This window comes from Pseudoliparis swirei, chromosome 20 (assembly GCF_029220125.1).
Source record: "Pseudoliparis swirei isolate HS2019 ecotype Mariana Trench chromosome 20, NWPU_hadal_v1, whole genome shotgun sequence".
In the NCBI taxonomy this organism is placed as follows: Eukaryota; Metazoa; Chordata; class Actinopteri; order Perciformes; family Liparidae; genus Pseudoliparis; species Pseudoliparis swirei.
In genome coordinates this window covers 4,061,037-4,085,507 of record NC_079407.1, presented here as the reverse complement: position 1 = coordinate 4,085,507, position 24,471 = coordinate 4,061,037, and the positions used below count along the sequence as shown (strand labels likewise).

The 24,471-nt window shown below is 45.5% G+C and overlaps 2 protein-coding genes across 4 annotated transcripts; both read left to right on the top strand.

Moving 5' to 3' along the window:
• The first annotated feature begins 14 nt into the window (after positions 1-14).
• Positions 15-10,649, top strand: bace1 (beta-secretase 1). The gene is made up of 9 exons (XM_056440587.1): positions 15-803; positions 3,334-3,422; positions 4,298-4,514; positions 5,506-5,643; positions 5,744-5,878; positions 5,976-6,077; positions 6,826-6,975; positions 8,462-8,633; positions 9,214-10,649. The coding sequence occupies exons 1-9, from the start codon at positions 453-455 to the stop codon at positions 9,450-9,452; spliced, it is 1,593 nt and encodes a 530-aa protein (XP_056296562.1). The 5' UTR covers positions 15-452; the 3' UTR covers positions 9,453-10,649.
• Positions 10,650-11,161: 512 nt separating this feature from the next.
• Positions 11,162-24,219, top strand: pcsk7 (proprotein convertase subtilisin/kexin type 7). Of its 3 annotated transcripts, none has more exons than XM_056441414.1 (17): positions 11,162-11,237; positions 12,822-13,138; positions 13,810-14,046; positions 14,455-14,589; positions 14,669-14,834; positions 14,959-15,049; positions 15,599-15,653; positions 15,781-15,919; positions 16,025-16,125; positions 17,293-17,460; positions 17,554-17,658; positions 18,100-18,202; positions 20,683-20,839; positions 21,398-21,492; positions 21,660-21,765; positions 22,409-22,526; positions 23,323-24,219. In XM_056441414.1, the coding sequence occupies exons 2-17, from the start codon at positions 12,884-12,886 to the stop codon at positions 23,596-23,598; spliced, it is 2,307 nt and encodes a 768-aa protein (XP_056297389.1). In that variant the 5' UTR covers positions 11,162-11,237; positions 12,822-12,883; the 3' UTR covers positions 23,599-24,219. The 3 variants fall into 3 exon arrangements, with proteins under 3 accessions (XP_056297389.1, XP_056297391.1, XP_056297390.1); XM_056441415.1 differs by lacking the exon at positions 11,162-11,237 and adding an exon at positions 11,250-11,448; XM_056441416.1 differs by having other exon boundaries at positions 22,409-23,412.
• The last annotated feature ends 252 nt before the right edge of the window (positions 24,220-24,471 follow it).

The following is a 24,471-nucleotide window of genomic DNA, read 5'->3' as shown; positions in this document are numbered from 1 at the left end:
AACGGGTCGCGGAAGGATGCGGATTACGGTGGTAATCGCATGGTCAGCCTGCCCTTCCGACGACGGTTTCGGTCGTTTGACATGAGGACGTGCGGAGGAGAACCGACGACGGGGCGAACCGTGCGGTACGTGCGTTAAACTGAGCGCGTAGGGAGAGACCGTTACGACGGTAACCGTTACCTCAAAGGGGCTTTTTTTTGTGTTGCTCCGCGACATTGGTGTAACATTGGTTTATTTTCTCTCAATGTAACCGGAGCGAGGGGGAAAGAACACAGTGACCTCCTCATATTTGCAACTGCCATCATGGTTTTAGCCGTCGGTTTAGCATCCTCGCAACCTTGTCTCCTCTCCTGTGTCCTCGATGTCAAACTGAACGGAGCGGCGTCGTGAAGTCCAACAAAAACTAAAACGTAGTTCACCAAAAAATACACAACTTCCGCCGATATCTCACCATGGAGGCGTTGACTGTGCGGTCGACGTGTCTGCTCGTTTGGGCGACGGTTTGCCTGCTCACCAACGGTCAGTCCGCGCCGGACGCCTCGGGCCTGCCTCGAGCCATCCGCGTGCCACTGCGGCAAGGCGCTCGCGCCGAGCAGCCGACGCCGCTGCCACCTGCCGCCGTCGCGAACCTCGAGCGCGGCAACGCGGGAAAGCAGCACGCTTCGCGCAAGCGAAGAGGAGCGGCAGCGGCGGCGGCGGTGGCGACGCGCGGCATCAGCTTCGTGGACATGATCGATAACCTCCGTGGGAAGTCAGGCCAGGGGTACTACGTGGAGATGACCGTGGGCTCCCCTCCGCAGAAGGTAATGGCTTTATTTATATTACTGTAGTATGTTGTAAAAAACACCAAAGAAGAGGAAAAAAGGCTGAGTTGAGTTTAATCTGCTTAATTGACTTAATTGATTAAATACCAGCAGCTAGATTTCACCCTATCACATCAAATTAAAAATAAATAAATCCAGTGCTCTGTTGATTAAAAAACAACGTGTCAAAGCGAAGGGCTTTTATCTTTAAAGCTATAACATATGACATTTATTTTATTATTTTACTATTATTTGTATTCATTTTTATTCATTTGTCAGTCGTAAGTCTCTTTGGATAAAAGCGTTTTCTAAATGACATGTAATAATTATGTATTTTTTCCCCCAATCTTGCATCTCTATGCGTGTTTGTGTATTTAGCTCTCCCTCTGTGTTGACATAAGACAGTTATAACACAATACTCGCAATAATAGGCATATTTAACACCATATGCACACGCTACATCATAATTATTATACCAAGGCCTACATTACTAGAGAAGATACTATACATCTTAATGCAATGTGATATTGAGATGCATATTACAACACATTTACAGTGTAGCCCATGTCCTTTACCTTTGTGTAGATATATATATGTAGATATATACATATATATATATATCCTCAAACTTGAATATTTATAATGCAAGATGTCTCATATACATTGGGAGTGCAACATTAAAGTAATTAAAGTAAGTTGATGGTACTTCAAATAAAATATACTGTCCCAGTATGGCCCTGCAACGACAGATGGGCCTGTGTGAGTGTGTGTGTGTGTGTGTGTGTGTGTGTGTGTGTGTGTGTGTGTGTGTAAAGTGAGAGAAAGGCCTGAATGGCACCGACAGATAATGGATCCATTATCAATCCTGCAGAGTGAGGAGAGCCAGCTGGGTGCAGCTGCGGTGGAAAGGCCGGCACACAGAGGGCGCCGGAGAAAGTGATGATGAAGTTGAGGTGGAAGAGAAAGAAGGAGAGAGGGAGAAGGTGAATGGGCGAGCGGGCAGGCAGGCGTAAAAATAAATGAATGAAAAGGAGAGATGAAGAGGAGGGACAAAGACTGAATGAGAGTGAGCTGCTTAGCACCGTAGTTGAGGCCGATCGGCTTCACTGTTTTGGTGATTGAAGCTCTCTAGGTACAGATAAATTCAGATTTTTTATATTATTTATATTGATAATACCAATATTAAAGCAATTTTTTTGAATTGAAAAATATATATATTTTTTAAAATTCAATTCAAGAAGCCAAAGTTTCCACAAGTTATTGATGGAGTCTTAATAAAAGCAAAAATTGGCAAAATTATGATTTGAGAAACTTTAAAAAACCAATGCATGACCAAAATATACATATATTAAATTAAATGCTGGAAGAGGCTTCTATCCAATCAGGCCATTGGAAGATGTCCCCCTGTGCTTACCCCAACATGTTTATGTCAATTTCCACTTTTCATTTTTGGTAATGCAGGACTTCTGACACTCTTTATGCTCGCCCTAGTGCTTCAAATTATGAGTCCTTTTAAAACCTGTGTGGTGACGCTCAGGGCATTTTCATCCCTGCGGTAGGTTTTTGTAGCTAGATGGGTAAACGTCATAAAGTCTATTTTTTTAGGTTCTTGAGGTTGTCAGTCACGCCCTAAAATAAAAGTTTCAGTGTGTCAGGATGCAGTGTGAAAGAAACACCTCCATCCTGAGCAGTCAGCGTTATTACACGATGGCGTTCGTGCAGTGTGTGTGTGTGTGTGTGTGTGTGTGTGTGTGTGTGTCATTGACTCGGATGTGTGTGTGTGTTAGAAGAAGGAGGGAGGGAGACAGAGTGAGTGTTTGTTCCTTTCGGGTGCAGCCCTCGAGACACGAGCGCTTCTCCGTTTATTTAAAGAGCCAATCCATTATTGAGCAGCTTGCGTCCCTCCATCTGTCGGGACGCGTTTCGGTAACGCCGCATTCCCTTTGATCTTTAGCGACGTCGTCCGTTAAGACACTTCGCCGCGATTAAAGGAAAGCGTAGACATCGAACCCGGAACCAACGAACTTTTGTGACCGATTGAGCAAAATATGATACTCACAAAACAGGAGATGCAGACAGAAGAGGAGGAGGAGGAGGAGGTGGGAGGGAGGAGGATGGGCAACCTGAGAGGAGTGGAGGGGAAGAGTGGAGACATGGAGGTGGGGTGGGGGGTAGAGAAGGACATCTACAACAGGAAACAGGACACAAGACAAGGAAAGAGGAATGGATACCGAGAATGACCGGGAGACGATGAATGAGAGGGACAATCTGCCAAAGAATGGCCGCCACGCCGTTGGCAAAAAAAAAGAAGAAAAGTAAAAACTAAAGATGATCAAAAACAGACATAAAAAGTCTGCGTCTGTATCCAAGGAAGCGGTGATTAAACGTGCCCTTCAGAGATTGAACACAATCAATTTCACGATGTAACCCAAGCGTCAGTTTTACAAACCTATTGATTTTCATTGGTGCAAAATGCACACAGCATCCAGAATATTGACTAAATCTCTCTCTCTCTCTCTCTCTCTCTCAGTTGAACATCCTCGTGGACACAGGAAGCAGTAACTTTGCCGTCGGTGCAGCCGCTCATCCCTTCCTGCACAGATACTACCACCGTTCTCTGTGAGTAGAGATGCAGCGTTTATACACTACCGTTCAAAAGTTTGGGATCACCCAGACAATTTCGTGTCTTCCATGAAAAATCACACTTTTATTTATCAAATGAATATAAAATATAGTCAAGACATTGACAAGGTTAGAAATAATGATTAATATTTGAAGTATTAATTTTGTTCTACAAACTTCAAGCTCAAAGGAAGGCCAGTTGTATAGCTTATATCACCATCATAACTGTTTTCAGCTGTGCTAACATAATTGCACGGGTTTTCTAATCATCCATTAGTCTTCTAAGGCGATTAGCAAACACAATGTACCATCAGAACACTGGAGTGATAGTTGCTGTAAATGGGCCTCTATACACCTCTGGAGATATTTCATTAGAAACCAGACGTTTCCACCTAGAATAGTCATTTACCACATTAACAATGTAGAGAGTGTATTTCTGATTAATTTAATGTTATCTTTATTGAAAAACAGTGCTTTTCTTTGAAAAATAAAGTCATTTCTAAGTGATCCCAAACTTTTGAACGGTAGTGTATATTTCTTCATTTAGGTTTTTTGCTATGAATGAATGAATAAAACGGGCATCATAATGTCAAATCATCGTCTCATATTCGACATCTTATCTCTAAAGGTAGTATCGATTCTCTAATGGACTCTGGCGCTCGGAAACACTACCACATTTGTCCACAGGGGGCGCCAAATTCAACACGTGATTATAATTCCTGGTCGTGACTTTAAGTTGTGTGACGATGACGCTTTTCCACAAAATCAAACGGATATATTGCGATAATATATTTGTTCATATTCAGAGATCCCTTCACCGTATCCTCGTTTCCTCCACCTTACCCCCTTTGTCCTTCACCGTTGGTTCCCAGCTCCAACTCGTACCGCGACCAGGGGAGGAGCGTCTACGTTCCCTACACTCAGGGTCGCTGGGAGGGGGAGCTGGGCACCGACCTGGTGTCCGTGTCCCACGGCCCCAACGCCACGCTGCGCTCCAACGTCGCCGCCATCACCCAGTCGGATCGCTTCTTCATCAATGGATCCAACTGGGAGGGAATCCTGGGACTGGCCTACGCCGACATAGCCCGGGTAAGAGCGGCGCTCCACCGGCTGGAGATGAATCCTTTCGGATGTATCGCCACGGCCCCGTCAGCAGTCTGTTGTTGCACGGGTGTTACTTTCATATGGCAGATGTTCTTTCTTCTATTCATTGCTTTTTATTACTTCTCCTGTGTGTGATCAGTGAAGCCAAATACGGTATTTTAATGTATTTTTGTTAAAACCGGGCTTGTTAAAAGATATTGAACGGTACTTATTTTTTGGGTGGTTTATTTGATAAGGAACAGTGCACATTAAGATAAAACATTTAGATTTCTGAGATTTCTGTAAGAGTTAGCCATGAGACTATTTCTCATCCGTAGTCCCGAGAGACAGATGTCATGAAACAAACCAAAAAACATAAGATTACATATGCAATGTTAATCCAATATTTACACTTTCCAATGGGTGCACAAACAATTAATAGTGAGAATAGTGAGTAAACTCTTTGACATTGTCAAGTACTAACAAGACATGCAACAAGAAGACTCATGAACTCAAAACAGACAAAAAAGGGGAGAATTATGTTAAAATGGACAGAGAACATAAAAACATGCAGAGTATCTTATCTTTTTCAGCTTTCTGAATTCTTAATCGGGTGTACTATGAAATTATATCTGGAGAAGGATGTACTGTACAGTTTAAAAAAATTAAAACATCATCTACTACGACATTTCTCTAATTCTCTCCCTCCCTCTCTCCCTCCCTCTCTCCCTCTCAATCTCTCTCTCTCTCCCTCCCTCCCTCCCTCTCTCTCTCTCTCTCTCTCTCTCTCCCTCTCTCTCTCTCCCTCTCTCTCTCTCTCTCCCTCTCTCTCTCTCTCTCTCTCTCTCTCTCTCTCTCTCTCTCTCTCTCTCTCTCTCTCCCTCCCTCTCTCTCCTCTCTCTCTCCCTCTCTCTCTCCCTCCCTCTCTCTCTCTCCCTCTCTCCTCCCTCTCTCTCTCTCTCTCTCTCCCTCCCTCTCTCTCCCTCTCTCTCTCCAGCCTGACGAGACATTGGAACCCTTCTTTGACTCTCTGGTTCGTCAGACTTCTGTCCCCAACCTCTTCTCCCTCCAGCTGTGTGGAGCCGGCTTCACCCAAAACTACTCCCTGGGCAGCGCTACTGTTGGCGGCAGCATGGTGAGACACACACACACACACACACACACACACACACAGCATCACACATACAAATCATCTCACGTCACCTTTGGATTGTTATTATTGCCACTGCTCTTAGATCATCGGAGGACTGGACCCATCGCTCTACGCGGGGGAGCTCTGGTACACTCCCATTCGCAGGGAGTGGTACTATGAGATCATCATCGTGCGTATCGAGGTGAACGGACAGGACCTCAACATGGACTGTAAAGAGGTGAGATCAGACATATATATATATATATACGGCTGCACATAAATACAGATTTAACGGCCCGTCGCCGACACTAAGATACGCCGTTTGTCTTTTTCAGTACAACTACGATAAGAGCATCGTGGACAGCGGCACCACCAACCTGCGCCTGCCTCGGAAAGTCTTCCAGGCTGCGGTCAAAGCCATCGAAGCCGCCTCTTCGGTCAGCCCTTCCCTTATAATGATCCGCACGAAGCTTTGTTTACACTCGCACGTGGCACCGTAGCGGCGAGCCAGCAGGATTGTTATCCACTATAAACCCATGTTCTCGTATTCATGGGCTGCTTTATTGCCTTCACACGGGCCCTGGAGAGAAGTACGTCAAGGAATAAAAGCATGATAAAGACACAGAGGTTGAATATCCCGTCAACAGTTTGATTTGGTTTCAAAACATTGACAAGGTTAGAAATAATGATGCTTATTTTGAAATATAAATGTTCTTCAAAGTTGTAGCTCAAAGGAAGGCCAGTTTTATAGCTTCTCTCACCAGCATAACTGTTTTCAGCTGTGCACAAGGGTTTTCGACCCCTCCGCTAGCCTTCTAAGGCGGTTACACAATGTACCATTAGAACACTGGAGATGGGCCTCTATACACGATGTAGAGTTGTCATTAAACACCAGAGAATACTCATTTACCACATTAACTATGCATAGAGTGTATTTATGATTAATTTTAATGTTATCTTCATTGATAAAAACAGTGCTTTACTTTGAAAAATAAGGACATTTCTAAATGACCCCAAACGTTTGAACGGTAGTATATATATATATACTCAAATATAGATTTTAAAACTCACTGCCCCAGTCAATACACACTTATAGCATTCAACAACCTACAGGAGGATCTGTTGTTGGCGTGAGCTCCAGTCTCCTGACCACAGGGGTCCTGATTTGTAACGTATGTTTTTCAGACCGAACAGTTCCCCTCTGGGTTCTGGCTCGGGGAGCAGCTGGTCTGTTGGCAGGCCGGCACGACACCCTGGCACATCTTCCCCGTCATCTCCCTCTACCTGATGAGTGAAAACCACAACCAGTCCTTCAGGATCTCCATCCTCCCACAGGTATGTGGTCGCACAAAGCAACCGCCGTAAAGTATTTGAAGTAATACGGCCGCGTGTCGCATAGAGGGGGATCTATTGGCAGAAATGGAATACAATATAGTGAAGTAAGTTTTCACTCGTACATAATCACGGGAGAATAAGAATCATATTTTCGTAGATTGAGCCACTTATATCCTCTTTACGGAGCCGCCTGCCATGTTTCTACAGGAGCCCAGAGAGGACAAACCCAACGCTGGCCTTAGTTGCGTTTCTCATGTTTTTGTGTGACCACCGTAGTTATACTGCAACCTCACCGCTAGATGGCGCCAGAGCCAGCTCACTGAACCTTTAAGGCTCACGTCCCAAAAGACCAGCAGCTGCTAGGTGCTGCTTGAACTGGTGATGGGGATATTAAATCTAATTTTGGTGATCGGTTTAAATGTCGTGAGACAGATTTACCCTCTAAGACGTTTTGATGTTAGCTCTGAATTAAATTAAAATATAAGCCACTACTATGAGTCATGTTCAGGGCCGCGTACATCCTCTGTAATTCTGAGGTTTCACTGACTGCCTGTAACTCTCAATAAAAGCAGTTTTCATGACCCTCTGTATCCTTCAGTCAGACTCTTTTATGTCATCTCATGAAAGCCTGGCGAGGTAAAAAAAACACATTTCAGAGAGAATTGCTTTTTCAAAATATTTTCTAAAGCTTTTCATAAAGCACAGAAAAGAAATTAAACGGCTTTCATTCAAAGCTTGAATCCAGAAATGCCTTGATGCTGGATGAATGGAGAAGATTTGACGGTGAGATTTTAAAAAGCCGAGGTTTACTGTGGGAGGCCGGCGACCTTGATGCTGACAGCAGAATGAAACGCTTGAGAAAAGGTTCAGGAGCAAATCAGCAGCTAAAGAAGGCCCACTGACATCACATAGAAGTAAGACTACTGCAATCATTGAGGCTTTATAGGAAGGATCAGGCCTAGGACTATATACATATATACCGGGTTCGTACGGTCATGGAAAACCTGGAAAAGTCATGGAATTTGTAAATGGTTATTTTCAGGCCTGGTCGGAAAAAAATCCCTAAACGTTTTGAAAAAGTCATGGTAATGTGTTATATTCATATGTGCATTCACGCTGAGTTTAAAATCATCAATATGCTTTTAAAAGAAAGACGCTCAAAATATAAGCCGGCAAACGCTCTCAATACTCGCAGCGCTAATTTTTCGCGCTGCAAATGAACGCACCTTAACTGAAAAGTTAATGTTTTATTCTTTTAATCTAAACTATTGTCTCTCATTCATTTGTGTCATTTAAGGTTTTATACTGAGACTTTGGAATTCTCATTGTTAGTTCAAATACGACATTTTCTCACTTTTTCATGTGTGCACCGAGATTTAACAAAATGTTTGGTCGTGGACATTTGGTTTAAAGTCCTGGAGAATAAATATAAACTCACGAGTCAGCATGTGTTTGAACCCTGACCTTCTGTTTGTTGTTCCCGTAGCAATACCTGCGGCCGGTGGAGGACGTGGCCTCCGCCCAGGAGGACTGCTACAAGTTCGCCGTGTCCCAGTCCAGCACTGGTACCGTGATGGGGGCAGTCATCATGGAGGGCTTCTATGTGGTCTTCGACCGCGAAAAGAAGCGCATCGGCTTCGCCGTCAGCACCTGCCACGGTGAGTCGTGGGAGAGGGCGGAGGGACCGAGGGGCCGAGGAGGAGAATCATTCAGGTTTACACGGGAAAATAGAGGGGGAAAAAGAAAAGATGGAGGCCCCATAGAAAGAAGTTTTGGGGTTGAGGGTGAGGGCCGACTGTTGCAGAAGCCATTTGTCCAATAAATCAAAAACAAACATACATCTAATTGCCACTGATGCATCATGGGGGTTTGTGGTTCACGCAGCCAAAAGAAAGTATGGTCCAATCAGGATTCAGTTTTTCTGATAATTTATTTAACTAAACGAAACAAACAAAAGAACAAAGGAACTCCTGACGCCGCCTCTCCTGGTACAAAAAAAGGCCTACCCAGGTGCATGCTGGGTCATTCAGAGTGTACCTGCCGACTCTGAATAATCAAAAAACTAAAAATACCGAAACAACAACAACGAATTAAACTAAACAAAAAACTATCTCAAGAAAAAGCTATTCTAACTTAAATAAGCAAACAACCTGAGTGATTAAACGATACTACTTGTCAATAAAATAACTCAATACTCATAATCTTTGTGTCTCTCGATCCCCCCTCCCCCATGTGTAGTGCACGATGAGTTCCGCACGGCGTCGGTGGAGGGCCCGTTCCACGGCGTGGACCTGGAGGACTGCGGCTACAACATCCCTCAGACGGACGAGTCCACCCTCATGACCATCGCCTACATCATGGCGGGAATCTGCGCCCTCTTCATGCTGCCGCTGTGTCTCATGGTGTGCCAGTGGCGCTTCGCCCGCTGCCTCCACCCACACGGGGACTTCGCTGACGACATATCGCTCCTCAAGTAAAGGGGGGGGGGGAGGAGGAGGAGGAGGAAGAGGAGACGGAAGGGAGTGAGAAAAAGGATTGGTGGAGACCTGCGCTACAAACTGCCGTGGCTATGAGAAGGGTTCTTCAGGAACACTGCAGGTGAAGTATTGCGAACGCCGACATACGGCGAATACACAGCAAAGCATTCTGGGAGAACTCGAGCCATTAGTAACCTGAAGGACAGACGGGAGAGAGACGCCGTCGTCCGAGGCAACGGCTTCCGTTTACGCTACCTATGCAGATCCAAGCGGCGAGAGAGAGAGAGAGACGCAAAACAAAACTCTTTGTTACCAAGCTACGTGTAAATAGGCCTCAGAGATGGATTTGGAGTTTTTAAAAGATCTGTGATTGCTCGGCACTGAAAAATGATTCACAAACACGAAACAAAAAACAACCTCACAACACGGATGTGAATACGAGATGAACGCGATGTGTGTGAGCATGCTTGTGTGTGTGTGTGTGTGTGTGTGTGAGCAGCTGTACTGTTAAACGAAAGAGTATACGGAAAGATTTAACGAAGATTATACTCGTGAACATGAAAACGATACTACTGAGTGTGAATAGCATCTATTAAAATTACACTATTTTGCAAATGCCCGCGAAGAATTCTGCAACGCAAGCAAAGCATAAAGAGGTTCGTTCATTTGATGAGATATCAGATTGTAACAGCATTTATTGCATAAAAATCTGTTTTTTGCTTGGCGGGAAACTGAGACGACTGAACGCAGTCAATATCAGATGTCATTTTCTCCTACTTTATTGATAGCTTAAATGTACTTATTGTGAATAAAATGCGTGCATACCAGATCCTCTATTTGCGCAGACACACACACACACACACACACACACACACACACACACACACAGAGTACACATTGTTTATCCTCCTGCTGCACCATCTGATGATTTGCACATGTGAACTAACCAGGACTTAATAGGGCTTCTTCCACAGAAACAACTCACCACATCTCTCAATGGGGACCACATATTATGTATGCTCGGACAAGGAAACCAGCCCAAAGTATGTTATACACATAAGAACACTATGTATGTCGACAGTGGACAGTTTGTATTGTCTCTCAGCAAGCTGTATATAGATCAACTCAGAACTGAATATTTATCTGTCAGGCGCTGGCAGCACTGTGGAATCAATAAAGTACTCATTGTAACTGTGACGTGGTGTCATATTTGTATTTCTTCACAAACAACAAAAAACAACTTATATAATATAGATTGACGTCCGGCATAGTTGAAATTTAGAACAGTAAAACAAAACAAAAAAACGGGAAATATAACAAATGCAATTACAATGTAATTCCTGTTATTATTGAGGCTGTTGTAGAACTGTTTTAAATATATGCTTTACAAATAAGATCAAGTTCAGAGCTGTGCATAATAATAATATGTCATATTGTTACATTTAATAAAATATTTCTCATTTATTCACCGTTTATTATTTACACACTTGGCTAAATTATTGATAATTAATGTGTGGATTATACAGCTGGGATTTTGTTTGCAATTATGTTAAATCAAATGTAATAAATGGATATATTGTTGGGGTCCTACATCGTTACTATTCGTGTGTGCTGTTCGTCATGCTTGAGACTCCGGACCAATCAGGTGACCCGCACGACGCATGCGCAACAACTCTATGACGTATCACGTTAGGGGGGTAGCTGCGTTACGGAAATGGGAATGACGCGCTTACTGTTATTTCGACATTTGACCAGGAACAGATGCAACAGCAGTTCGGCGGAAAGGTTATATATTTAAATTCAGACTTTGTTAATGGTCGTGAATGAGTCTCCGCGGGTATAAACTATCATTTCCTTTCATATCAGAGATATCGCCAGTTAGTTAGCGTGTGGTGTGACTCCGACGTTAGCCAACTGTCATCAAAGCTTCGGCTTTCAACAACAACTCCAGTCCCAACTTCTGACTTTAATCTGTTGGTTTTAAAGCTCGTTTCCGGTTTGTTTGTCATCGTCTCTGTGACGTTTGAGTGTCTCTTCACGACTAAAAAAACGTGAACCTCAGCGAGCTAGTTAGCTGACCCCGCTGGGTTTACTACGAAACAAAATAAACAGTCAGCGAAATCCGAGTGCTAGCTGACTCAGGCTGGCTGCCAGCTAGCAGGTGTGATCATACGATTATTAGCAAAAGCAGCGATGTCACGTGGTTTCACACAGTTTTTTCATATACAAATGAAGCTTATTAAACTCTGAGCTACCTTTGTGAACGTTAGGGGCATATCTGTTGATCTCACTCCCATCGGGTGTTATCTGGGTGCTATGAGCACGTGCTGTATGTCATTCATAACGTTGTCATCGACAAATATTTGGCTACAGTTGTCAGCAGTTTGGTGTTAAGCCCCAGGATGTAGAGACACTTTGGGCGTTGGATGTACTCTTGTCTGTGTTTTAATGCTCCTGCAGCCTCCGGCTACCTGGCTGGATTGTAATCTGGTTATTTGACAGTTTGTGGTTGTTTGAGTCATTATTTTCTGTTTAATGCTGAATGACATATTTCTAAAACTCTTGGGACACACATGGGTCATTGTGGTGCTTTTGTGTGGAACTCAGTGTTCTGGATCTGCTGGTTTTGATTGGGCGGTCAAAATGGTGTCAGTGTTAGTTCAGTTGAGGACCGCTATATTTACCTTCGCGTTGAAAATGCGGAAGGTTATGTTTTGATCGCCGTGTATTTATTTATTTGTATGCGTGTTACTCGCATAACTCAAAAAGTATTAAACCGAATCGCATGAAATTTGGTGGGATGATTGGTTATTATCCGGGGACCATTTGATTAGATTTTGGGACTGATGCCAATGTTCATAATTCCAATGCCAAAATGTTCATAATTCGATGCCCAATCTTGTGATATGCGAAGGTATGCGCTCTACCGAATGCCCGTTCTAGTTAATATCTGTATATATCGGGTATTATTTTGTCGAGCGAACCGCGCTTTGGAGAGACCGACGACACGCAACCGTCATAACAGGTTTATCCAGGCGCACGTAAAAGTTCCAGTTCGAGCTTTTGTGTGTTGTTGTCAATCTAATCCGTCAAATCAAGGACACGGTTGCAAATCAAAAGACGCCTCGCTTCAACTCTCCGAGGTTTGCGTTTCGGTTATTTGGTTTTAGCAGGAGGCTGTGCAGGAACCCCGAAGTGACCGCGCAGTGTTCATCGAATGTGCTGCGGCCACGGGCGTCTGAAGCGGCGTCCAGTTGGTGCGATGGCGTGAATGTAGCGAGCGGCCCCTGAATGCATCACGCAGGCGGCGAGCGACCTCAACCGGCTGACGCCCGGGCTCCTTCTCTTTCATCCCGTCCCCCCCCGCAGGTCGCTGTTCAGATGAGGACGGCTCGCCTGGTTGACCCGGTGTGTCGCCCCTCTCCGTTGCCATGGCAACGCCCTACGTCCTCACATTCCTGCTCCTCCTCCTCCTGTCCTCCTGCGCCCTCTTGCTCCTGATCCTCCTGCCCCCCGTCGCCCCCTCCAACCCTTCCCCCGGCTCCCCTCCTCCCTCGCCGTGGCGGTCGCTCTCCTGCGGCCTGGGTCAGTCCTGGGCCGTCCGGCTCCACATGGGGGGGGGCCCCCGACGTGAGGGCGAAGATGGCGGACGGAGCTCGGCGCACCTGAACGCGATAGCCGACGGGGTACGCCGCTCCGTGAACTCTCAGACGAAAGTCACGCCTTCATTTCTCAGAATTGACTTGCTACGAAGTGTCCACGGTTTGTGGGAATGATGCATTTGGTATTGCCATGTTCTTTACCACACTACTTTAGTTTTGCAGATATCAGGGTTCATACAGTCATGGAAAACCTGGAAAAGTCGCGAAATTTTAAAATATTTATTTTCAGGGCTGGAAAAGTCATGGAAAAACATTTTTTAGCCAAAAGTTTTGGAAAAGTCCTGGAAATTTGTTATATTCACATTTATTTACGCAGTTTGATTTATAGAATAAAAATGTATATACATATTTATTCTTTTAATCAAACAATTGTCTCATTCATTTATGACATTAATCACTCGTGTATACACAGAGATTTCACAACATTTTTGGTCTTGGAAATTTGATTTAAAGTCCTGGAAATCCGCTGGTCAACATGTGTATGAACCCTGAGATATTCTTATATAATGCTTTTACAATTTAGTTTGCATTATGCCACTGTCATTGAGCCTTAAATAGAAAAACATCTATTTACTGTGTGTTTTTATGCATTTAATTTGTGCATAATGCACCAAACTTCAAGGTTCCATCGAATCTTTTGTATTGCAAATTTTTTTTTTCAAGTATTGTCCTCATCAGTATCGTCTCCATCGCAGGTCGCAGAGAAGGCCGGGCTGACGAACCACGGCCAGATCGGGCAGCTGGAAGGCCACTACCTGCTGTGCTCCGTCACGCCCGGATCGGCGGCCGGCATCTGGAGCCGGAGCGTCCGGCCCGGCGACGTCCTGGCGGCCCACCCCCACGTCCTGTGGCACTCCCAGGAGCGAGTGCTGAGCCGCTCCAAGAGGTCCATGTCCTTCAACGATCCCAACTACCCCAAACAGTGGCACCTGGTGAGAATCCGGGCCGCTCCGTCACGCGTCGTCTCGAAGTCCGGCTCACTTAATCAGGACCAATCAGGAGCCAGTTTGACAATGTAGGGTTTTATTTACTTTTCCTGTTGCCATTGATAATTTGTGTCTTTTTATCAGCTCAGTGGGACGTTAGACTAACAAGTACAAAAGGACTTTGACCATCTCACAGACGGAAACATGTAAATAGCGACATACATGCCTATATCAGAGGGTTAGGGTGACATTCCTCATGTGTGTGTCCTGTGGGTTCAAAAACATCAGACAACCAAAGTGCATTTCAAGGTAATACAAATACCCCGTAGCGATGCTCAGACTTGTGTTTGCGGGATCACCTCAGGTTCCCTCTCCTCCTGACCTGTTCAACTCCCTCCGCTTGTTCCCTCGCAGCACAACCACCTCAATAAGGGAATGGACATCAACGTCACGGGGTTGTGGGAGCGCAACATCACCGGCCGAGGAGTCACGGTGGTGGTGGTCGACGACGGGGTGGAGCACACCCACAAGGACATCCACCCCAACTATGTCAGTCAAAACCCAGAATGTTCTGCGATCGGTGCTGTTTTGGAAGCCAGCCAGCAAGTCCTCTTCCCATTCCTCTCAGAGCGCAGAGGGCAGCTACGACCTGAACTCCAACGACCCGGACCCCATGCCTCACCCGGACGTCCACGGCGACAACCACCACGGGACGCGCTGCGCCGGGGAGATCGCGGCCGCTCCCAACAACAGCTTCTGCGCCGTGGGCGTGGCCTACGGCAGCAAGGTGGCAGGTACAGACCATTTTTGGACATTTCGAAACACGAGTGTCCCAGTAGTGAGAACCACTTTGGATAAATGTGTGTCGTCACCCATCTATCTCTCTCTTTCTCTCTCTCTCTGTTTTTTCTTGTTCAGGCATCAGAGTGCTGGACGGCCCGCTGACGGACAGCCTGGAGGCCATCGCCTTCAACAAGCACTACCAGGTCAACGACATCTACAGCTGCAGGTACCAAACCCGATGCTCTCTGGTGCCGATCCATTAGGAGACGGATGTGTGCGTGTGTGTCGCTTGATTCCACAAACCTTTCACACCTTTGTTGACTTACCGGCTTGGAGTGTCACTAAACACTAAAATCTCTCTCTCTCTCTCTCTCATTCTCACTCTATCTTTCTGTCATTCTCACTATCTTTCTCTCTCTCTCTCTCTATCTATCTATATATATATAATATATTTGTATATATACATATTTATGTATAATTATATATGTATATATTTATATATTTAGATATAATTATATATAATTATATATTTAGATATAATTATATTGTTATACATATATTTAGATATATTATTATTATTATACTGAGTTATTATGTAACTGAGTGTGAGGATATATATTCTATCAGTTTGATATTTCCTGGAATGGCTTTTAAGTGTAGATGGATGGATGGATGGATACTTTATTCATCCCCAAATATTTGACTGTGCCCCGATGTTTTAACGCGTTGTAAGACGTCTGGCTTGGATTCAGATTTTGACCCTCGTCTCTTCTAGTTGGGGTCCAGATGATGACGGGCACACCGTGGACGGACCCCACCCCCTGGGCAAGGTGAGAGGAAGACGGTCTGTGTGTGCAGCGGTGACTTTGACCATCGAGAGAGACGCTGAACCAGTGAAAAGTGCATTCTACTCTCTTTTTTTTATCGAGTTATTCATTTTTCTTGCCCCCCCCACAGGCCGCGCTGCAGCACGGGGTGATTGCAGGCAGGCAAGGCTTCGGCAGCATCTTTGTGGTCGCCAGTGGCAACGGGGGTCAATACAACGACAACTGCAACTACGACGGCTACGCCAACTCCATCTACACCATCACAATCGGTGAGAGGCGGAGGCTCCCAGCCGGAGTGTTCACTTGTGTTTGGGGTGTGGACATGTGTTCTTCGGGTCATAAATAATGGTGTGTGTGTGTGTTGTGTTTTGCAGGAGCGGTTGATGAGAAGGGCAAGATGCCCTTCTATGCCGAAGAGTGTGCGTCCATGCTGGCCGTCACATTCAGCAGCGGGGGAAGCACGCTGAGGAGCATTGTGGGTCCCACACACACACACACACACACACACACACACACGCAGGTGAACCACCACAACATGTCTGACCAGTTTGTGGATATGCTCTGGTTGAACCTCCCAACACCCATTCTGTGTCCTATTGAACACGTCGGCTCTTTTAACGATGGCAAAGATGAAATGATGCAATCAGAGAATTATTAAATACAATATTCATCCCTCTCTTATTTTAATTTAAGCTGCTTGTCTTTGGACTGTGGGAGGAAACCGGAGAACCCGGAGGGAACCCACGCTGACACGGGGAGAACGAGGCGACAGGGCTAGGCCCTTAACTTGTGTTCCATTAAAGTAAAATCAGTTCAATTCAACGTGACTTTTTAAAGTTCTCATTCTATGAAAAAAACGCTAAAAAAGCTTTTAAGAAAAGAAGCAAAATCCGTATCTGAACCATTGATTGTGACGAATGTCTGAAAGCTCGGCATCTGGAGGGGACGGAGACTATTCCCATCGAAAATGATGACGGAGGATGAAAAGGAGACCTCTATTTGCCACTGTTTGCGTGCGTCGCCCGTGGCAACGCAGTTCGGTCCCCTTCGCTCTCGACTGATCCACCACTTACTCGCAGGCCGAGTGCGTCCCGAACACTCGACTCCAGACGTTTACCCGAAGAGACGTTTTAATGTGGAGACGTCGAGGTACATCTACATGCCTCCAACAGCTGTTTGAGGAGGAGGAGGAGGAGGAGGCGGAGGAGCTTTAGATAGAGTATAGAGACAGGCTGTCTGTGACTTTTAGAGCTGGTGCTGCTGCTTTCATCAGAAAACACTTTTTCCCCCGGTTGTCTCATTAAATTCTGTGTTTTTATAAACTTTTTTTACAATATAAAAAAATAATCCCGTGGTACAAAAAGACCAAAACAATTTAAAAATTTCATTTCAGAATCTGCATTTTCATTTTGAGATATGTCTCCATCGCCAGTGAATCCAGGGGGGGGGGGGGTCGTCCTCATGTAAACACAGAGGGCTGGCAGTTGCTCAGCCCTCATCGCTGTGATCCGGTCTATAAACGAGTCTATAAATCATTTGTCGTGTACACTTTAACAACACACACACACACACACACACACACTCTGGCCTCCTGATCCTTCGTGCCCGTGTTGGATCGACCGTCTGTGTCTCCGCCCCCCAGGTGACGTCGGACTGGTCCATGCAGAGGGGCACCGGCTGCACCGAGGGCCACACCGGCACGTCGGCCGCGGCCCCGCTGGCGGCTGGCATGGTGGCCCTCATGCTGCAGGTGCGCCCGTGCCTCAGCTGGAGGGACGTGCAGCACATCATCACCTTCACCGCCACCCAGGTAGGCCGGCCGCGGCGGCGCCCGGACGCAGCTTTGTGTCGCGCCGCGTCCGGGTTGGAGGTGTGACGCGGTTTTGGCGTTTGCTCCCATCAGTGCGACAGCAACGCCGACTGGAGGGTGAACGGCGCCGGTTTCCACCACAGCCACCAGCACGGCTTCGGGATGCTCAACGCCTGGAGACTCGTCAACGCCGCCAAGGTACGGCGTCAGAGCGCCGACTACGATGGGCTGATTACTCAATGAGGCAGACGAGTCGCCCTGACTCCTCCCTCTCCTCTCTCTCCTCCTCCTTCTCCTCCCTCCCTCTCCTCTCTCTCCTCCGTCTCGCTCCTCTCTCTCCTCTCTCCTCTCTCTCTCTCCTCCTCCTCTCCTCTCTCCTCCTCTCCTCTCTCCTCTCTCTCCTCCTCTCTCTCCTCCTCCTCTCTCCTCTCTCCTCTCTCTCCTCCTCTCTCCTCCTTCTCCTCCCTCTCTCCTCTCTCTCCTCCTCCTTCTCCTCCCTCCCTCTCCTCTCTCCTCCTTCTCCTCCTCCCTCTCCTCTCTCTCCTCCTTCTCCTCTCTCTCCTCCTTCTCCTCCTTCTCCTCCCTCTCTCTCCTCCCTCTTTCCTCTCTCCTCCCTCTCCTCTCTCTCCTCCCTCTCAGGTGTGGGAGTCGGTGCCGTTTCTCGTGTCCTATCAGAGTTCAGTGAATAAGGAGGAGGCGGTCGTTCCCATTTACCCGGACGAGCTGGTCCGAACGTGGATAGGTAACACTTTGTCTCCTCCTCCTCCTCCTCCTCCCTCGCTCTCTCAGCTCTGCACTGAACAGCTGCTTGTTGGATGACACACTGTAGCTGACTCCTCCCCCCCCTCCCCGTCTGTCTGCGCCTCCTCAGCCGGTCTACCTCTCCATGTAAGGTCGTGTTCTCCGCGTACACACGGTGAAATACCGGGCTCAGATCTTTTCCCAGAGTCCTCCTCTTTCCTTCCCCGGTCGGCCTCCGTGCTTCTCGACTCCTCTCGGTAGCTCCTCTTCGTCGTTCCTACTTTCTTTTTTTTGCACTCCTCACCTCGACTGCCGGCGTATCATGTGATCAGCCACACACGCTCACGGCGATGAGGTCACATCCTGCTTCCTCTGCCCTCTTTCATGTCCTCGGTGTGTATATACTATTGTGAATAGTGATATTAAACAAAAATGTCAAAAATTGCAATTAAAAACAAAAAACTCATTACATCTTTCTTCATTATTATTTTTTTAATATTGCTGATTGATTTTATTCTACAGCTTAAGAATACTCAAATAAATATTTAAAAAATAAATAAAAGTCATGAAATAATAGTAGTAACAAATCAAATAAAACTATTAAATAATTAAACATTAAACAAACACCTATTCCTTAACTTTTGCACAACTGCCACTCTATAAATCTTTTTTACAAACACTCAGCTGTTATTAAAATTTTTTAAAATTTTTTTTTTTGTTTTTTTTTTTTTTTTTCTTATTCATAAATATTAAATATAAAAAAATTTAAGCAATAATAAAATTTATTTGAATAAATGAAGAATAAATGCATATTTTTTTTTTTTTTTTTTTTAGAAAAAAAAAGAACTTATCACAAATATCATTCTAATCTGAGACAGTCCTGTGTGTGTGTGTGTGTTCATAAGCAACAGGACTTCTTGAGGACAGAGCAAAAGGTCGCTGACCTTTACAGAGCAGACTCACGAGATGCATCCATAGGTTTCAGGAAGAAGAAGAAGAAAAAACGACTATCAAGCGCATTAAATTCCTCCGTTCAACGCTTTCATCGGTCAAATCCCCGACGGCTCACTCGCATGTCGGTTTGTCTCGAGTCTGCAGTGTTTGTTGTGGCGGTTTCTATGTGTTTTGGCCGGCGCCTTATCTCCCGCGGCAACGCGGTCGCCACAATCGCTCACGCGTGTGTTCACGTGACTCACCGGCTCGTTTGTCCCCGCGGCGAGGAAACGGGTCGCGGCCCCGCCCAGAGGAGTTGTGTGTGTGTGTGTGTGTAGCGACGGTCACGCCGGTCGAAGGTCAAATACGTCAAATGAAGAATGAGATTCGGGGGGGAAGTCTGTAAATAATACAAAAGGGCGAAATGTACCGGGACAGTCACGAGGACTCATCGTCTACATGTCCACGTGCACTCTACGCATATTTATTCCAACATCATTTTTGCTTTCAAATCTTTATTTACGTATTCGGACCAGATGACTTCATCTGTGGGAAATCACAGTGAATTCCTGACTTTGAATCGGACGTTTCAGAGTTTTAAATAATGAATTCTTCCTTTTTCTCCACCTCATCTCTTCCCACATCTCCCCTCCACACATCCACTTTCCTCCACTCGCCTCCACCCCCCCCCCCCCCCCCCTTTCGCTACATCTCTCTGTCCCCCGACACCTTCATTCCTCACCTCTGTTTACGCTCCCTCGCTTCCTCGCCCCCTAGTCCCTTCGCGCCCCCGAGGATGCGTCTCCCTACATGGTCCCAGAGCTCCCTTAAAGAGGGGGAGGGAACGACAGTTCAAAGAGAGAAAGGGTAGAAGAAAGATGGAGAGTCCGATGGTAGATTGAGATTTCTGTTTATTTTTACTCATACCCAACTATGTTTTTCGGCTTGTTTTCCCTCCCCGTCTCTCCCCCTCTCGACATTTTAAATGTCATTTGTAATTAAAATATCTTATTAAAGTAGTCAATGTAAATACTTTCACATGTGTGCATTAACAAGCCAACACTACTTTATGTTTTACATCACGTAGTCATGTAAAAATGAGATAAATGTAGGAAATTAAGTACTATTACCATATTTTAAATGTAAAAAGTTCAAATGATTAATTATAAATAACAATTGTTATAATGTGATTACATGTTTCTCTTCGTACAGCAGCAGTCTGAATGCTGACGCAGCGAATCTGCAGCTCTTAGGAGTCTTAAAACATTGAATTACTTTAAATGATCTGGAGGGAAGTTTTATAATAACCATGTTCACTGGACTTAGATCGTACTTTTCATTCTATGCCTGGTATTAAATTGCATTCTTTGCGCTTCTAAAAAATGTTAAAAAAAGAAAATCTAACATTTACCTCGTGAACTTTGCTGAATTATTCGACGTGATTGCGTAACCGATACGCGAGTGTTTACATTTGTATGGGTTCCAACGGCGTGTCAGATGTTCCCTTGTACAGACACTAAGCTGCCCCCCCCCCCCCTCCTCCTCCAGTCTCCGCTGACGACCTCAGACAATCTGGCATGGAGACGCTGGAGCACGCGGCCGTCACCGTGACGATAGCACACCCGTGCCGCGGCAGCGTGCAGATTGTGCTGGTCTGCCCCGGCGGCATGACGTCGGTCATCGGGGCGCGGCGCGCCATCGACAGGTGAAAGAACGATGCAGTGTGTCTCTCGCTCTCAGGGTTTGTACGGTCATGGAAAACCTGGAAAAGTCTTGGAATTTGTAAATGGTTATTTCCAGGCCTAAAAAAATATGTTAAATCCCCAAAAGTTTTGGAGAAGTCATGGAAATGTGTTATATGCATATCTTCATTCACGCTGAGTTTTAAATAATTACTATGCTTTTAAAAGATATTAGCCGCCATACGCTCGCAATACTCGCGAAAAAGTGCAAGTGAACGCACCTTAAACTGAAAAGACATAAATTTTTTATTCTTTTAATCTCAACTATTGTCTCATTCATTTGTCATTTAAGGTTTTATACTTTATGCTTTGGAATTCTTATTGTTAGTTTAAATACGACACTTTCTCACTTTTTCATGTATAAAGATTTAACAAAATGTTTGTTTATGGAAATTTGGTTTAAATTCCTGGAAATCCACTGGTCAACATGTGTATGAACCCTCTCTCTGTCTCTCTCACTCTCTCACTCTGTCTCTGTCTCTCTCTCTGTTTCTGTCTCTCTCTCTCTCTCTCTCTCATAGAGACCCTTCGGGCTACCAGGACTGGACCTTCTCCACCGTGCGCTGCTGGGGAGAGAGGGCCGAGGGCCAATACACCCTCAAGATGACCGACGACAGTAAGCTCACGCACTGACACCCGGTGTGGGGGGAGATGAAGATGATGTCGTCTTTCCGGCCTCCTTGCACATCCGCCATTGCATCATGTGTGACAACCCCTTGTGCCATGACTCACCTTGACCCCCCCCGCCCAACGCTGACGCCTCTCTCCCCCGCTTCCCCGCAGAAGAGACGACCCTCGCGCAGTGCGCCGCGTCGGGCGTGCTGAAGCAGTGGCAGCTGACCCTGTACGGCTCCTCCATGACCGCCGGAGAGGTCCGGGACCGGCGGAGGTGAGACCGCCACCAGGGATTAGCTTTGTTGTGTATTTGTTGTTGTTGTTTGATTCAGTCAATCATTGCAATATTATACAATATGATTATATATAATATTCAAAACAGAAAGACTGAAAAGATAGAAGCAAAAAACGCTTATATATTTCTATCCTAAATTATTATAATCAAATAAATCAGATAATTAATATAAAATAAAGATAAAGAAAAGAAAGAAAAAATATATATATTTTTTTCATTAATTAAAAACAATTAAATGTATATAAATCTTCCATATACCTACGTTTCAATCACACTTATAACCCTCAAAAAATGTTTTATAAATAATCCTTTTGAAAACCAAAAATGAGTTCTTACATCCATTTTAACGTTGTTCCATAATTGGAGTCCTACAATAGAAACACTTCTTCTTTTAATCCCTTTTTTAGCGTTTTGCACCGTAAACTTACAAACATCTCTTAAATCATATTTAGACTCACGTATTGAAAACAACCTTCGTACGCAGTCTGCCGGCGCCTGTCCTTTATCTCTGTACACTGTCTGCCTTATTTTATAATAAACCAAATCATTAAATCCAAACGTAGCCCGAACTCTGTGTTCCCGATTTGTCTCGGCGCTGATTGGCTGCGTCCTCGATTGACAGGCTGGTGGAGGAGGCCATGAGTGGCCGGTACCTGGACAGCAGCTTCTCTCTGCCCTGCCCCCCCGGCCTGGACATCCCTCCAGAGCTCGTCCGCCCCTTCACCTCCAACAACCTCAAGGTAGTCGGCTCCCCGTTGACCTCGTCCCTCTGCCTCCTCTTCCTCCTCTGCCTCGCTTCCGACTGTCTGTCTTCTCCGATAAGTTGAACAATCGGAAAAACAACCAGGCTGATCCCTCGGGCCGCAACGGGCAGCTGGTCAAATCGATGAAAATAAAAGATTAGTGGAAGAGTCGGCAACGAACGTCATTATCGATTCGTTACGCAACTCAATAAGTTGCGGAGATGTATGAGTAGATTTTGTAAATTTTTTAAAAGTAAGTTGTCAGTTCTGTTTTTGAAGAAATAGTTGGAAATTAATGTTTTTGTTTTTTAATCAGATTAATCGGAAAAAAATCGATTATTAAAATAATCCTTTTTTTATTTATTAGAAAATCCGTTTCTAGGTCATTCATAAAGACTGTTGCTACGTGCCGACTGGAGGTATCAGTCATTTCTTGACGATCGTCAAAACCTGAAATATTTAACGTGTGAACCTGACCCCAACACGCCGTCATTAAATCTGATTAAACGAAGGTGGGGGGGGGGGCGCCGGGCGAGCAGGAAATCCTGCCGCCTGTTTCTATTGGTGGTGGGAAAAAGAATAACAATAATTCAGGAAGTGAAGTTTAAAGAGTTGATGTGCATTTATCTACCTTTTAGCAAACTTAATTTAGTCCCATAAACACCCCAGCTGACCCTGAACCAGGAAGGAATACTAAAGGGTCAACTTAACTTTCACTTTCTTGTGGTTTACCTCGTCTTCGTCTCCTTTGTTCTCTCCACCTCCACCTCCTTTCTCCCCTCTTTCCTCCCAGTTCCTGCTGTTGCTGGGCTGCTTTGCTCTGTTCTGGTCCCTGTACTACACTCTGGAGGTCACGCTGGACCTCCGGGGCCTCCTGTGCCTGCGCAGGAGACGGGGAGGTCACCGGCTCAGGGGAGGGCGCCGAGGAGGAGTGGAGGACGCGTTGTTGGAGGAGCAAGTGGGGGATGGGGAGGAGGAGGAGGAGCATGACTCTGGGGTGGAGTTGCAGGCGGTGTTGGACTCGGACGCCAAAGCGCCGCTTTTGAGCGGGGAGCGGCCGGCGACATAGCACCGGGAAAAACCTCTCGCCGTCTTTGCTCATGGGACCTGGGCGGGAGGGGGCGGAGTCAAAGTAAGGGCCTGAGCTGGAAGGCCCCCCGACAGGGTTCAATGCCTCTAGATTTGTACTCTGAGAGGAACCGAGCTCACCGATTGGTGGGATGTACTTGACCAACACCCGTGGGTCTTTAAACCAAGAGGAACAAGTTTGATTTGCACTGCAGGAAGATTCAAATCCGCAGAGTGCGTTTGTAATACGAGGTCTTCCCTGAAAAAGAGTCCTCGAGGATGAGGCTCCGAGAATACTTATTATTTTTTATGAACTAGATTTATTTTCTGAGGTGTTCTTTTGTCCCCCTTGGGGGGGCGCTGTACGCGGCTATCAACCAACTACTGGTGAAAACTTGAAGTGGGATTTTCAAGTGTGGGAATTTTATATGTATTTTTTTATGAAGTGTAATATATATATATACACACAGTGTGCCTGCTGTACAGATAAATATATCGAGCGTGTTCAAATGATTTCTACAAATTGTTTTGTAAAAATGTAATAAAGAGTTCTAATTTTTTAAAACAGGAATCAGTGTTTGGAGACGTTTGCTGTGAATGATAATAAAAAGACTTGACGGAGGATTTGACTGTCGATGCGTCGTGTTTACACGGATATTCACGCCGACGGTGGGATGAGACACTTTTTAGCGTCAAATGTACGGTTTTTTTAAACGAGACTTATATGACACAGCCGAGCTAAGCAGCTCCTTTACTGAAGCTAAATGTTATCGCCAGCATATTAATTAATGAAATGGCCATCTGATAATGCTTTAGCCTGAGGCTAAGCTTTAAAAGTTGACAAGTCACCATCTTGGCCTCTTAGCGTGCCGAC